The 16,024-nt window shown below is 43.6% G+C and overlaps 1 protein-coding gene across 2 annotated transcripts in view; it reads left to right on the top strand.

Moving 5' to 3' along the window:
• Window positions 1-15,742, top strand: part of MALT1 (MALT1 paracaspase) — a 71,572-nt gene extending 55,830 nt beyond the window's left edge. For both annotated transcript variants that reach the window (XM_019496108.2, XM_014594107.3), the window contains 6 exons: window positions 1,097-1,171; window positions 3,767-3,894; window positions 5,654-5,803; window positions 7,491-7,648; window positions 7,837-7,962; window positions 12,006-15,742. In XM_019496108.2, coding sequence (XP_019351653.1) covers window positions 1,097-1,171; window positions 3,767-3,894; window positions 5,654-5,803; window positions 7,491-7,648; window positions 7,837-7,962; window positions 12,006-12,470 — 1,102 coding nt within the window. In that variant the 3' untranslated portion in view covers window positions 12,471-15,742. The remainder of the gene's footprint in view (window positions 1-1,096; window positions 1,172-3,766; window positions 3,895-5,653; window positions 5,804-7,490; window positions 7,649-7,836; window positions 7,963-12,005) is intronic.
• Window positions 15,743-16,024: the final 282 nt, after the last annotated feature.

The following is a 16,024-nucleotide window of genomic DNA, read 5'->3' as shown; positions in this document are numbered from 1 at the left end:
CTGCTGGAGCCCGGGCTGCTCCGAGCAGGGCTTGCAGCTGCCTGCTGGGACCAGCCCGGGATCCCAGCTGGCAGCAGCTCCCCAGAGCCGGGGTGACTGCAGCTGGGAGACTCCAAACAGCTGTGCCGGGCTTTGGCACCAGCTCTGCATCGGCATGAGCAAGTGTGCCTCAGAGCAGGCGGTGGGGGCAGGGCCTGAGGCGGCACAGCCCCGCTCCTGGCACAAAGCTGATGAACCCGGCACAGCTGTTTGCAGCCTCCTGGCTACAGCCGACCCGGCTCTGGGGAGCTGCTGCCATCCGGGATCCCGGACTGCTCCAGTAGGCAGCTGGGACGCTGCAAGCCCTGGTGGGAGCAGCTCGGGCTCAGTCACTGGCAGCAGCTTCCCGGAGCCAGAGCTGGCCGCGGCGTGCCAAGCAAAATGGCCTCACGTGCCACACTCGGCACGTGTGCCAGGGGTTGCTGCCCCCTGCTCTAAGCTTAGCTGTTTTATAGCCACAAGTTTATGGGTGGGAAAAGAAGTGGGTTCACCTAGAAACCATCTCTGCTTTTGGAATGGGGAGGCAGCTAGAAACGCGTGTGAACATTAAAGCAATGAACATGGCCCATCGACCTTCTTTGCAAATGAAATACCAGTGGCTCAATTAAACTCCACGTTCCTCTGGCCAAGTGAGAAATATTCATCAAAATATTTGATTTGATTTTTCACATCTCAACCTGGCTGGAGCTATGTTTCTCAAGAGAACCCACGAATATTTCATTAGGTGAAATGACTGACAGTTTTACTGGGAATTGAAGACTCTTTTTGGTAGGCTTTTAGTCAAATTCAGTAGCAGTTAACATTATGTGCCTGTGAGTAGATGATGCATAACATTTGGCTCTTGTCTCTCTCAAGTACTGTTCATGTAAAGGTATTGCTTATATAAAAGCGCTGATGTAGTTAATTCTGTATCTATCAATGGTTTCATTCTGAGAGGTTGTAAAATGATTACCCTGTGTCTCTAACATATGCTGTTATCCGCTTGTATGACTGTGAAGTTATGTTGCTATTATTCTTTGTCAGCTTCACCTTCTCATTTGTCTGCTTCTCATTGTAGAAATGAATATGATGATACCATTCTGATCCTGGATGCCCTGAAGGTTACAGCTAATATTGTTTTTGGATATGCAACGTAAGGAACCTTCTCCTCCCCTCCCTCCCCCCCCCCCCCCAAAAAAAATTTAAAGCCAGAAGAAATTACTGAGGTCCTTTAAGTGTTCTTACTCTAACAGCACCTGTAACCTATTTCCTTTAGTATAAGGATAGCAGAGCAGTGGGGTGGGAGGAAAGGCATGGTGGTTAGGCTTTACTTGCCTTATTCAAATTGTCCTTGATTATTGCTTGGAAGTTTAGAAGTGTAATGATTATCATATGCATATTGCATGAGTTGAAGTCTGCCGTCCAGATTCAAGCTATTGCCATTAATATCAGTGAACTGTCCAGCCCATTTCCCTAACGTTGTTGAGGCACTTGCCTGAAGCTGTTTTAATAATTAACTCCAGGACTATCTGTATTTTGTTTCTAATAATTCCAAGGTATTAAAAGCTGTCATAAAAGCTAGCAAGCCTCATTCTGCAAGCCTGTAATGTTCCCTTCTTCTTTCAACGCTCTTTAGTTATTCCCTGTGTCTTTGCAATATATAAACTTCTTCTTATAGGAACATGTACATCAGTCAGAAAGGGTAATCTTTTTGGCAGATGTGCTACATATTAGCCCTCAATCCTCTCCCCTAGTGGCACTCTTCTCCCCTTCCTCTGCCTGACCTGCTGCTCTGCTTTCCGCTCCTTGTCTTATCTGCCACTCTGCTGCCAATCCCCTTCCTGATCTGCTGTGTGCCACAAAGAGGCTGCCCATGCCACCTGTGGCGTGTGTGCTATAGGTTGGCCACTCATGATGCCTATTACAGGGGAACTGAACAATTTGAGATCCAGAGGGATCCATTGACTCTAATCAGACCTCTGCCACCAGCATGCAAAACTAAGCTGCCAATATCTGAGAGGGGACAGGAAAAAATGCCAACTGCCCTGTTGCACATTCTTACTGAATGGCAAAAGAAACTTAATTTGCAAATAAACTCTATACATGCTTAACAATGAAATATATATGAAACCAGTTTTTTGTGTGTGTGTGTGTGTGTGTGTGTGTGTGTTATTTAAATAAATAAAATGAGGTCTGGCATCTTGAGTGGCCACAAGCTATTACTTCACAAACCACAGAGAACAAGGTAATTCCTGTATTTTCAAAAACCTTAAGAGGTTATTTAAAGTTTACATGATCAGCAGTTCCATGGTGGTATACCTAGCTATGGTGTTTTTCATGCGTTTAAATAAGAAGCTGTCAACAAGTAACTGTTTTCTGAGATGTTAGATTCTAATAAGACTTGGTTTGACTTCACCTCAGGCTTGTGATTCAGTATGTCTCACTCCACCTACTAGACATTTAGGGCACCTATACTTGCCGATGCTTGCTCCAGTGCACACTAATTAGCATGCATTGGAGCAGACTTGATTAAATGAGTCTGTTGGAGCATGCTAATTAGCACTACATTACAGCAGACTCAGCATCTTCAGTCCCCGCACTTCAAAATGGCAGTAGGGGTATCTTAACTACAGCTTATCGAACAAGCTTTAAATAAAGTGCCCCTGCCACCACTTTTAAGTGTGGGACACTGAATACATGAGATGATGCAGGCAATTTAATTAGAGCAGCTCCATGTCTTCTTAAAGATAATAATCCCCAGGGAAGCATATAGTTCTCCCAGTCTTTCATTGGACAGCATAGTGAACCTCCGGATGCAGATCCTGTTCCACTCTACAGAATCATTTTTCCATTCTGCATTAAATAGTCTTTAGATAAAGTGCAGCATTGGAGGCAGGTGGAGAGGTCAGAACCAGCATTCCCTCTAAGCTGCACAGGTGTGCTCATGCTGCACTGCCGGGTGTGCCTGTGTGGCCGTGTACATTGCACAGCTGAGAGGGACCACTGGTCAGAACCTAGGGCTTGCTCTATCTCAGGGCAGTACCCACCTCACAGGAGTGGTTCCCTCTTCCTTGGAGTTGTCCTCATCCTAAGAATCTTACTTTTGGCCCCAACTTCAACAGGAGGGGTGGAGGATGTTGTCAGTCCTGTCTAGGCCCTGGTCTGGGGGCTAGAGTACTGTCCAGAAAAGTGAGAGATGTGGATTCTACTGCCCTTAGGCTGCAAACTGAACCCAAGTCTCCTATGTTCTGGGCAAGTAGGTAGGCCACTAGGTGATTGAGGAAGGAAGAAGGTGGGCACCACAGTTAGAGCCATCCCACATGGGTTTTTTTCTCTGATCACAAATTTGGGTTATAACAGAGCATTGGTGGAGTTAGAGGTCTGTGTTGCTGTAATTGTTTCATTCTGCACATGCACAGTAAGCCAAATCTAGTCACCTAGGGACCTGTTCAGGCCAAATGTAGAAGGAATTTGGGCTGTTGCGCAGCGTAGAATAGGCTTGCATTTAGTTAGCACCCATTTGAAGACGGTGACAGAGAAGGATCTGGACCAAGATCTTCATAGAAGGGGTTTTGTAAATGTATTTCCTATCCACAAAGACCATAGTGGCTGTACACACTACCTAGCCTTCATATACTTCAGGTTCCTATTTTATATAGCATTCGTTACACCTTCAGGCAGGCCTTGTTACTTACCACCCATTGTTATTATGCTTTGTCTTTGCTCTGATATTTCTCATGTTTTAAAGATGCCAAGGAGCAGAAGCATTTGAAATTCAGCATTCTGGCTTGGCGAATGGGATTTTCATGAAGTTCTTGAAGGAGCGTTTGTTAGAAGACAAGAAGATTACTGTGCTACTTGATGAGGTTGCTGAAGGTGAATGCAAACCTACATTTTAACTATACTCCTAACTTCCAGTTTACAAAAGCTTCCTTTCTGCTTGCCTGTCAAACTTCTCTTTCATGGTGAGTGGTTTTCCTAACTGCATGCTGTTAAGGCAGACTGATGAAAATGTGTTTCTAAGCTTAAAACAATTCAGGAACAAAGCTCCTGTTTGTGGTTTGATGTAGAGGGGGAAAGGAGCAATAATTGTGTAAGTAGGCAAGGTATGAGTAGGCATGTTGCCTGTTTGATGCATAGTTAGCAATCATCTACAGTCAGTGGAGGTATGAGTTATATGGGCCACCAAAATTAATTGTTAGTTACTTTTCAATGACTGTTTCTTTGCTTCTATTGCTTTCTTCCACCTGGCTTACCTTTCTTTAACTAGATATCCAGAAATTATGTAACAGTAGGTAATTGTTTTAGCATCTGTTATTAAACTTCACAAAAAGGTTTGTGAATTGTTAGGCCACTTTCAAAGGAAAATCTTAACCCAAACAAACTCAATAGATAGCTATTACGGTAGAAGTAATGGTCTTAAAATCCAAGATGTAAGATGAATGTAGGCATGAATGTAAGATGAATGTAGGCATACAGATATGTCAGAAGGTGGGGGGGGGGAACACCCCTTCCAGTTCTGTTTCCAACAACTGCCCTTGTCAGCTCCAAGGGCTAACAAAGTGGTTAAAAAAAAAAAAAAAAGACTTCAGAGAAGGCAAAAAAGTGCACATTTGAAACAGAGTTTGGAGTCTCTCACAGACTCATGGAGGGAGTTCTCAATACAAGCAGAAGTCATAAGCTGTCACCGAGGGATTTCCCAAATCTTTCCAGCCCTAAGGGGAAAAGTATGAAGCTTGTAATTTCTGTTGAAAGATGTTTCGCTGAATCGTGACGTGACCCATGTGTTATCTGAACCAAAATGTGACATCATGCAGTATGATAGAGAACCATTAGTTATTAGCTTTTATGAGAGACTAGTTTCCAGATTGGATGTATTGATCACTTTGGCAAGAGCTATGTTCCAAAGAAACATTCAATATTATATGCAATGTTAAATCCCAAACTTGAATAGTCAACGGTATATGAATTCATGATTTAAGAAACTTTCACTACCTATACACGTGCACAGAGGCTACAGCAACATATTGTAATTACATTGCAGGGGAGCAGACTCGATTTAATCGCTCTGGGCGCTTTAATTAGAGCAGCTCTCACAGCCACTTTATTTAATTAAAGCTACCCCCCCCCGAGCATGTCTATAAACACCCCTTGATTTTAATTCAAATTAAGCTATAGGCTGTTGGGTTCAGCAAAACATCTAAAAATATCAAGCTTATAATTCATGGTTATTTCAGTTGAACTTAAAGGCCTCCAGTCATCCAGGTATTGAAGAACATAATTTACTTCAAGCTGCTTCAATGGCACTACTAGTATGCTTAATGTTGGCCACCTGCTATAGTACCTTGTGGAACCAGGTCCTTGAGACAAATGGAAAATATTTTTAATTAAATGTTGGATCAAGCTGAAAAATACCTAAGAAAATGTTCTCACAGGACATCTTTTGTGCTGTGCATTGGCCTGGAGTGAATTTGAGTAATCAAGCACTATGCGCCTTCTGAAAACGTAGGTTTATCATGGAAATGCTGACACAATCATAACCATAGTAACCTGATGTCATTGCAGTGATGTAACTGCTTTAATTAGAATTTCATCAGCTTTGATTCCTAGAAAACTATTTACATCTTGTCTTTAGATATGGGCAAGTGTCACCTTACCAAAGGCAAGCAGGCTTTGGAGATTCGCAGCAGTTTATCGGAGAAGAGAGCGTTAACCGATCCCATTCAGCAAACGGTGTCTTCTGCAGAGTCCCTGGCACGCAACCTCCAGTGGGCCAAAGCACATGGTATAGTAAAGAGTGTTTTCTAGCTCTCTTCATCTGGATGGAATTTCATAGCAGTATTTCTTCTTGCTTGAACTGGTTAAACAGTTTGGTTAAAAATACTTGGGGACATGCCAGTTTGCTAGCTATACTCAGTGCTCTTCCCTTCTTCACAGGTTGTGATTAACTGAATAGAAATGGGCCTGCAGCTCATAGTTCAGATCTACCTCTAATTTGTTACAAGTGTTCAGGTCTTGGAAGTTTTTGCTTGGATTTACTTCAGATAAGATGGTAAAGAAATGTGTGCGATTCTGACTTTTTTTCTCCTGTATGGTAACTTCATTAGCATACCAGACACTATAGCTGACTCTAATGAAACAGCATTCACGTATTTCTTTCTAAAAGGATAAGGCAGTGGCTGGCAACCTTTACAAGCCATGGCCAGAACAACCCAGCACCAGTCTGATCCAGGCCAGATGGCTTCCATGGCATATTAATGGTGGGGGGAGCTTTCCTTGTGCCAGGGCCAGGCAGCTGGGATCTGTCTGCTCCACTACCACTTCTCCCAGCTTCCCAGCTGTGGTGTGAGTGCAGCCTCCAGCCAGTGGGGAGCTGCACCAGAGCCAGAGAAAGCTGTGCTGCATCTGAGAGGCAGAGGTGGGAGAGGGAAGGGGGAAGGGAGTGGGGGAGAAAGGGGAAGTAGCAGCAGTGTGGACAGAGCTTCTAGCTGCATGGCCCCAACACAGCCCCCCACCAGCTGCAGCCGGGTGAAGGCTAGGGGATGGGGGGGAAGAAGCAGCAGCAGCAAGGATGCCTGGTTCTGGTGCAACTCCTTGCTGCTTAGTCACGGCATGGACATGGTATGGATGCTGGCATAGGGAAAGCCCTTAGGCTCTCTGCACTGGATCCATTGGCGCTATAGGCTGTCCAAAGGCCATATGTTGCTGGCCTCTGGGTTAGAAAGTAGTTGTGACACTTGTGAGCAGATGACTAGAAAAGAAACAGAAACTTTTCAAACTACTGCCTACTCTTTTTTGCAGTCACAAAGGCTTATTAGGTGCTTGGTCCATATAAGTATAAATATTGAGCACCTAACTTGTGTTTGTCTTTATAGTTTCCCTCCTGTATTTCAGTAGTTTAAGAATTTCATCCCAAGAATCTCAGTTCCATGCAGTGACTAAAAAAATTGACATGTGGCCTGATCATAGACTCAGGGTTTTTAGGTTCATAGTCGCTTATGCAGACTCCTATAGTCATGGTTTTCCTCTTATTGTAGGCCTCCTGCATCCATAGGAAAACAACTGTCAAAGATTTGCATCTGGCCTGGGGACAGCTTTGTACTGATACCAGTTGACTGGTATCAACAGAACTAAGGCAGTGCAATTTTTGTGTGTAGACAAACACTTAAGCTAATTGGCTGGCTCAAGCCATTGGAGGGTTGAAGCAAAAAAAGTTATTCCAGTTGCCGTAGATGTTGTTACTCTAGTAATGCTCGGTTTGGAATGAAGGCAAGGATGGATGACGAGGGCTGCCACTGTGTTTGCTATAGCACCAGCAAGTAAGGCCAAAGTAGAATATAAATGTTTACTGCTAATAATAAGCATGGAAGAAAATGCTGTGAGTTTAGGGTGAGGACTTGCTAAACTTTCCTGAAGGTTGGTTAGAGTGAGCTTTTCTTTTTAATGAATTTATCCAAAATATGTATTTGCAGAACTTCCAGAAAGCATGTACCTTGAATTTAAATGTGGCGTTCAAATTCAGCTGGGGTTTGCAGCAGAATTTTCCAATGTCATGATAATCTACACAAGGATAGTAAAGAAACCCCCTGAAATAATTGTTTGCAAAGCCTACGTTACAGACTTCCCACTTGTAAGTTTTTCCTGCGTATTTCAATGATTTCTCTGTATGTAAGTCTGGCGCTGCTGCTAATGCATATAAAATTGCATCCAGTGATCATATTGTTGAATCCCTGCTCCTTTACATCCTCTTACCCTTCCTCCTTCATCCTAACATAATGTTATGCTCACAATTTGATTCTCACCTGTTTATTTCCGCAGGACTTGGACGTGGATCCCAAAGAGGCAAATAAGGGAACTCCTGAGGAAACTGGCAGCTATTTAGTATCCAAAGACCTGCCTAAACACTGCCTTTACACTAGACTAAGTTCGCTGCAGAAACTAAAGGTTTCTATAATTTTCTTATTTCTCACATATTTACACCCTTTGCTTCACAACCACAAAGAGATCAATGTACATTATGCATAAAACATAAGTGCTGTGGCTACTTGGAAGATGTTTGCACCTATTAACATCTATTCTAGCTGCTTAAAGAACAAAAATGGCTGAGTGCCTTTCAGTGATTTGGTTCTGAGGCTGAAAACTGAAAATGTGGTCAAGTCAGAGCTGATGGTCATGAAATCATAATGTCATTACACAGGTCATTGTTCATTGCAACTCTAGAAAATGTTCTTTGCAGATTGAGGCTTGTATTTTTTTGGAGAAGTTGGCAGCATCTGTACATATCAGTGGATGTGTTGTCATGTTTTCTGGTTTACTAACAGTATTGCCTTAAGCAGAGCTGTATGTTATGAAGTCACTGGCAGGAAGTGAAAATATTAGAAATAATTTCCTAGTCAGCCTGCACCCTGGAGTCTCTAGATTTCTCAGGTGCTTTCGCATTGTGAAATGACAGCGCAGAATCATTGCCATTTCACAATGTGGTTGGTACTAGGGCTGGTTTTTTTCAATATCTTCATCAGTGACTAGAAGATGGGATGGAGTACACCAGCAAGATTGCTTGGTGTCATCTGCAGTCTTGTTTGCGGCGGTGTACTCCATCCTATCTTTCAGTCACTGATGAAGATATTGAACAAAACCAGCCCCAGAACCAACCACATTGTGAAATGGCAATGATTCTGTGCTGTCATGTCATAATGCGAGAGCACCTGAGAAATCTACCTGGGAGCAGTAGTAGATATGCTGAAGGGTAGGGCTAGGATTCAGAGACCTCAACAGATTGGAGGACTGGACCAGAAGAAATCTCATGAGGTTCAATAAGGAGAAGTGCAAAGCCCTGCTTTTAGGATGGAACAATCCCTTGTACTGCTGCAGGCTGGGGGCTGACTGGCTGGGCAGCAGCTCTGCAGAAAAGGACCCGGGGGTTGTGCGGGCCGGGCCCTGATTCCGCCCTCGTCGCCATGCGCGGTGGTGATTCCGATCCCATTCTGGCTGCCATGGGCAAGCCGGGGGCAAGCCGGGGTCGAACCGGACCCGTCTTCGGTGCACGCGGGCTGTGGCCAGCAGCCCGGGCACGCGGGGTGGGAGAGAACCGCGGGGCGGTTTAGCGCACGCGAGTTAGACTTAGTTACGGAGGCATAATGGTCGTTTGAAAAGATTGTTTACTTACACCCAAAGATGGTATTGGTGTAGGCTGGACAGGTTTCCAGGCACAGCTCCCGCTTGAACCCTCGTTGGACGACTCTGACAAATCGATTGCTCCCACGGAGTTTGCTAGGCTCCGCGGGTCCGGTTAAGTTGGGTTCGAAAAGTTTCCCCGGAGTTGCTTAGGCTCCGCGGGTCTGAAGTTACAGGAAAGGGATAAGTCTAGGATTGCGCTCGGCGACGGGGAGAGGCGAGAAGCGAAAGCTCCGTAGGTTCGGTTCTATCGCCTCTATTGCCTACTTAAGGGAGGTGCGCCGGGTCCGCAGCGCTTGGAGATCTTCACGCAGAATCTCTCTCGTCCTCCCTCCTCCGACTTGGGCGGAAACTACCCAAGCCTTATGTACGGCTAGCAAGCCAATCGCTAGCTGCCACGTGTGCCTATATTAGGAATGGGCCAATAACGTGGCGCGGATCCTAATACAAATGGCAGGAACTTCTTTACAGCGTGTATCACTACGATGCAAGAAAGAGATGCACACTGCAAAGAAGATACAATTTGGCAGGAAATCCCCCGTTGCACCAGAGTTCTCTCTTGCAGCAGAGAACTCTACCGTGCAAAGAAAGCGACAAATAGCGGGAAATAATTTAGCAGTGCCGAAGCGCGCACACAAACAAAAATCACAACTTTGGGTTGTGACAGGGGTTACATTGGACAATAAGCTGAATATGAGCCAACAGTGTGCCCTTGTTGCACAGAAGGCTAATGGCATACCGGGCCGCGTTAGGAGGAGCATTACCAGCAGATTGAAGGAAGTGATTATTCCCCTCTGTTTGCTACTGGTGAGGCCACATCTGGAGTAGTGTCCAGTTTTGGGTCCCCCACTGCAGAAATGATGTGGATAAATTGGTTAGGCAGCTAACAAACATGATATATGAGGAGAGGCTGAGGAATTGGGAATATGAGGAACTAGGCTTATTTAGTCTGCAGAAGAGAAGACTGAGAGGGGATTTAATTGCAGCCCTTAACTCCCTGAAGGAGGGTTCCAAAGAGGATGGAGCCGGACTGTTCTTAGATGACAGAACAAGGAGCAATGGTCTCAAGTTGCAGCAAGGGAAGTTTAGGTTAGATATTAGGAAAAACTTTCTTACCAGGAAGGTAGTGAAGCACTGGAACAGGTTACCTAGAGAGGTTGTGGATACTCCATCCTTGGAGGTTTTTAAAATGCAACTAAACAAAGCCTTGGCTAGGATGATCTAGTTGGGGATGGTCCTGCTTTGAGCAGGAGGTAGGACTAAATGACCTCCTGAGGTCCCTTCCAACCCTAATTTTCTATGATCAGAAGAAGACCGTGGCCCTTCTCTGCTGTACGTGATCTGCCATATCTTTCTTCCAGTGCTCGGTGCCACAAGAGAACTCGACTGCTTCCAGCATTTTCAAATGTCGCAGTGGGAGGGTGGGTGGGAGAGTGCTCAGCTTAAGAATGCCTTCTTACGCTACTACCAACAGGTGTATAAATTCAGTTCTCTGAGCTAGTTGGACATATCTATTTACTGCCTGGCTTAAATTGCAGTTTTGAATTTTTTGTGAAAATCACGAAATTAAGTGATTTTTCACAAAAAAAAATGTGATTTGCAAGTAAATACGACAATATGGCTGCTTGCTAAGGAGTTTCCCAGCAAGCGGCCATATCCATGGCATGAGGTTGCAGCAGTGGCGATGCTTGCCAGGTGGGCAGTGAGAGGGAAGTGCTGGCTACTGCCCCAGTGAGGCTCCTGTGTGTGGATCGGAGCTGGGGGCAGTGGAAGGCGAGGCTGAGGGGAGCGGCCCACCACATGCAAGCGATGCCGCCTGCGCTCCGGCCGTCCCTCCCCCCATCCCCTGGTCTCGCAACCCTTTATTACCCCTCCCCCCAGTCCCTGCCCCCAGCCTGCCACTGGGGACTGGGCTCAGCCAGCCAGACGGCCCTAAACCTGCCCCCTCAGCCAATCAGGAGGCATGGGGGGGTGCCGCAAAAATGGTGGCCCCCACCACGATCAGGCCATGACTTTCAGAGCTGGGCCTGTGACTTAAACCTAGCCCTATTTATATTCACTGAAACACTTCTGGAGCAGCCTTCTGAGAGGAGTAATGGAAACAAAATCCCTGCTGAGTTTTTAAAATGGCATCTGCTAAGTCTACGAATAAGATTTTAGCAACATGCTTGTCAACAAGAGAAGGGACTGGACTGAGTGATCTATGAGGCCACTTCCGGCCAGATGTTCCTGTTAAACTGTGCAAATTACATCTGTTGTTTTCTTTCTGCCAAAAAGTTGCTGCCTTGAATTACCCAGATGAAGTATGAAGGAGGAAGAGAGAAAAACAGGCCAATTGAATATGGCACGTGCCTAGTGACAGTATAGTTTCTTTGTTGGTTGACTGTCACCTAGAGAGTGACAGGAGAAGTGCCTTCTGGTAGCAAAGTATAGGATATAAGGTGCATAAGTGGAGGAAATATATCCTATTCCTGAGCTTTCCAGGATTTTTTAAAGTTATAGGGAATCTGGAAACATGAATGTGTTAAGCTTAGTTGTGTTTAAATACAGTATGAAGTGGGTGCATAGAATTTAACAGTTTCTCCCTTTCTTATCCCACTGATTTCAGTGAATGTGACCTGAATCTTAGATGTGTGCAGGGTATGGTCCTGGGTGGGTAGTGTTCATTTAACAGCAGTGGTCAACAATGATGCTGGTTATAGATCTCCTCTTACACCACCTAAAAATGTGTTAGTTCCACATCATATGAATGCTCGTGGTCTTATATGACAGTTTCTTTTGGGGGGGAATAACCTTATTTTTCCTATTCACAGGAACACTTGATCTTCACAGTTTGTCTGCACTACGAGTATCCAGGAATAGAAGACACAATGGATGAAAGGAAGGAGGTTAATGTTGGAAAACCTCTAATTGCTAAATTAGGCATTCATCATGGATTCAAGAAAAATAGCTGCCTGCAGACATGTTGCAAGGCAAATGATCCTTTCCATAACCAAGCAACCAGCACAGTTGCACCTGAATTCTACCTCTCTTCTAGTCACCATCATCCAAATTCCTACCCAGCTGTTTATCAGACAAACCCTGCTCGTCTGGACAGTGCTAATCACTTGGAGGCATGCGCTTGCAATGTATCTTTGAATATGCGAAAGCCAAGAAAAGAAATGGGGAATTACTTATCCCACTTAACAAATGGTAATGTGCCGGTAGAGACAACTGACGAAACAGTCGAACTGGGATTCCATTTCTCTAACAGTCTTGGGTTTGCTCAGCAGCACTAGCTACGGTCTTGGTAGAACATACAGGAGCAGTATTCCTGGCTTGGGGGTGCCAGTACTGCTTATATATTCCCTTGCATAGGTGAGACAAGAGATTGAAAGTTGGGTGTGGTTTATTTTATTCTCTCCCAGAAAACGTTTAAGATCCAGAGAGTCAAGTCTGACACACACACTCCCTTCTTCATTTCTGAATATTTCAGCAGCATGAAAGCCCGGTGTGGATGAATCCTGGGAAGCTGAGGGTGAGGACCCATAGGCACTAACTGGCAGGCCTACTGTGACTGGCTGAAACATGCCAGTGAGCAAAAGAACAGAGCAGCAAGCATGCTGCGGTTGGAGGATGCTGCGTGCTTCTGATATCAAAGGTTCTCTTTTGAACGCTGCAGGCATGGCTTTCCCTAGCTGTTCAATCCAACCTACAAGGATTGTCCTTATTAATAAAACTAAGCTCTGTATGTATACTTTATAAAATTAAAATGGTCTGTCAGTCACAAAGTGATAGTGGATGTTTCCATCCTGCAGCGTCAGGTGAGTTTGACATTCCAATTTCCTCCTTATTTGAAAAATGGGATATTTAATTTCATAAAATAAATACAAGCAGGGCATATAGGTATGCATCATCTTGTGGAACCTAGGATCTTTGGAGTAATTGATACCTAACATAAATGAGCTGAGGGAGAAGGGTGTTTCCATGGCAATGCGAGAACAGTAAATGATTTTGTATTCTTGTTCTAAAAATTCACAAGGAAGTCTGTATTTCATGGTCCCTTCTCATCTACATAAGTCCAGTCAATGTGAATGCGTGAGTTTCCCACACACTTGGGTGCCACTAATAAGTAGGTGTTACCTCAAGTGCACATTTTCTTTTCTGTTGAATCAGCCTGCCGTGTTAGCAAGATACATGCCCAGTGCCTGGTCGAAATTAGCAGAGGGTTGAAGAGCAGTCAGCCTAGGAAAGATAGAAGGCATGCTGGTAGGAGGAAAGGAATCACTAATTATTAAGAGCAGTGGGCCATAAAGTCTGTGAGACGGTGTGAAGCCGGAGGATCCTGCTGGTGCCTCATAACACACCATAAGAATGGTGAGAAGCTCTTCTTTCCCCTTTGGGTTTGATCTTTTGAAGCTCTCCCAAAGTGTTAAATTTATGTTGCTAAACTGAAGAGACCTTCTGTCCAGAAGGAGCACTAGATTTCAGTTTTCAAAATGATCATCACCCTCCTTATTGCTTTGAAGATGAGATGGGGCAAAATCTTAGGGCCTATTTTGTTCTGAATTTTTTGTCCTGAATGTGGTAGCATCACAATGGCCTCTATTGAATCTCACAGCTCGACCAGCCCAGTAAGTTATACAAGATGAATGATGGCTGCTTGAGGAACTTTGGGCTAACGTGTATGCAGGATGCTCCTTGGCATCAGGGTCCTGTTTTGGGATGCAGATGTGTTCTTGGTTAAAAAACGTGCCTCCTAGATTCCCTCCAGGCCAGACTGAGTTAATTTCTTACCCTTAACTGTGGAATTGCCTGACCCCAAAAAACAAGCAGATGAACTCAAGCTGCACTTGGCAATTGCAGTTGCTATTTCTAGTGATGCTCTTTGTAACATCTTACATTAGCTCCTGGTACAAAAATCAGCTATGCATCTATCTATCTCCATTCACTTTGTTGGCATGCATGTGGTAATGTTCCAGTAGAAGACCACCTGGAGAAGGCTCATCTATGCATCTGGGCCCTCAGTGTCATATGCGTTGCTGCAATAAAAACTGCTGTGACTCCCTCTTTGGAGGATGTGTGGCTGGAAACAGAGCTAGGCAAAATATTTAGGCAAATGGTTTATTTCCTGAAAAATGCAGGTTGGGCTCAGCTGATCTGTTTTGCAAATTCTGTGTAAATTCAATGAATAGTTTTGATCTGGAAAAAAGGGGGAAAGAGAATTTTGAAAAATTGAAAGCATTTTGTTTGTCTTTTTTTTAAATGAAATATTTCAATTTTTTGTTCCAGGCCAACGTTTTCTTCTGAAATTCAGCTATAATTTTTTTTTTTTTTTTTTTTTTGGGGTGGAGATTGGTTTTGTTTTGTTTCTGCTATTAAAATGGAAACATCAGTTGTTCACATAGCCGTTGCTGGAAACTTGCATTAGAGCAACTGGAAATATTTGTTGATGGTTTTAAGGTAATCTCGATGCTTTGAAAGTGAAAGTATAAAAATACATCTTACAGTTCAACGTTGTACAAGTTACATATGAATGTTTTCCCTCCCCAGTGACAATTACCAGGTTGAATAGCTGTGCGCCTAGTTTTTTTGCCACAGAGGGCATACATACAACTAAGCAATGAATTTTCTTTTGCTAAAATTATTTTTATTAAAGACTTTTTACATTAGGTGGCAAGGCAAGGAAAAATGAAGGCTGGATAATTGGTCTCTACTCCCATGTTTCTCACTGGTCTGTGGGAGATGCTAAATGAAAGCTGTTTCTGTTTTTAAAATGCTGCATGGATTATGTATATACCTATAATGCTGGAGGCTGCAAATGTGAGAGGAACAGTGGGGGGGGGGGAAAAAAACCCTGGTCATTCCCAGTTCACTATCCCTTTCAGCAATCACTATGCCAGTGTGTGACACAGGACACTGGGCAAGATGAACCTATGGTCTGACCCAGTAAATGGCAGTTCTTATGATCTTATGTATATTGAAGAAGAATGTAAAAGGAATGCGTTATAGGGTCCTATAATTCTAAAGCCCTATAATGAAACATTTTCTGGCAAGAGGTGTCATGTTTTCTAATATGTTAGCCAAAATATTGGGTGGACTTTTGTTTGTGGTCTTTCTGTGTAGTAATGGTAAAAGGAATGCTTATAATCCCACTTGAATGTGGTTAATAGCATTATTAAGTGGAGATAATTCATGGAAATGTGTTTATCTACTTGTGCTGAAAGTTGGACATTCCACAGTGGCAGAGATGCAAGTGTTATTTATTTACTGAGTGAAAATCAAGATTAACATATTTGAAAATGAGGTTGAGTTTTCAATCTGCTTCTCTGGAGTTTTCCATCTGCTTCTCTAATAGTGAAATATTTATTGATAATGATTGAATGTATCTGTATATTGATTTGTGTGTGTGTATATAAATGGATAGATATTGTTTATAAAATAATGTGTAGCTTGAGGTGTAGTTCAATACAGTAATATTTACCTTAACATTTGCCATATTTTGTTTTAAAATAATCTATTTTCTACTGTTGCAATAAAAAATCTAATTCATTAACGGATAGATAAAGTAGCTCTGTCCCTTTTCTTTCATTTTAAGTTCCAGTTAAAGGAAAAGTACATGACAGAAATGACAAAAGAAATAGATTGCTAACTAACGAAACTTAAACTTAGCAATATTAGCTAGGCAGTCTGTTGGGTACCACTGAAATACAGAGAAAGTTCTCTTTCTCCATGTCGTAGCTCAGTGCGTAGCTTGGGACCATAACGGCAAAGCTGGCATGGACTTTTAGGTGTCTTTGTTTCTCAGATAGTCAGGACCAAATTGTCTATAAACTGGGTATCAGAAGCCCTA

Source organism: Alligator mississippiensis, chromosome 3, assembly GCF_030867095.1.
Source record: "Alligator mississippiensis isolate rAllMis1 chromosome 3, rAllMis1, whole genome shotgun sequence".
In the NCBI taxonomy this organism is placed as follows: domain Eukaryota; kingdom Metazoa; phylum Chordata; order Crocodylia; family Alligatoridae; genus Alligator; species Alligator mississippiensis.
This window is presented reverse-complemented; position numbering and strand designations above follow the sequence as displayed.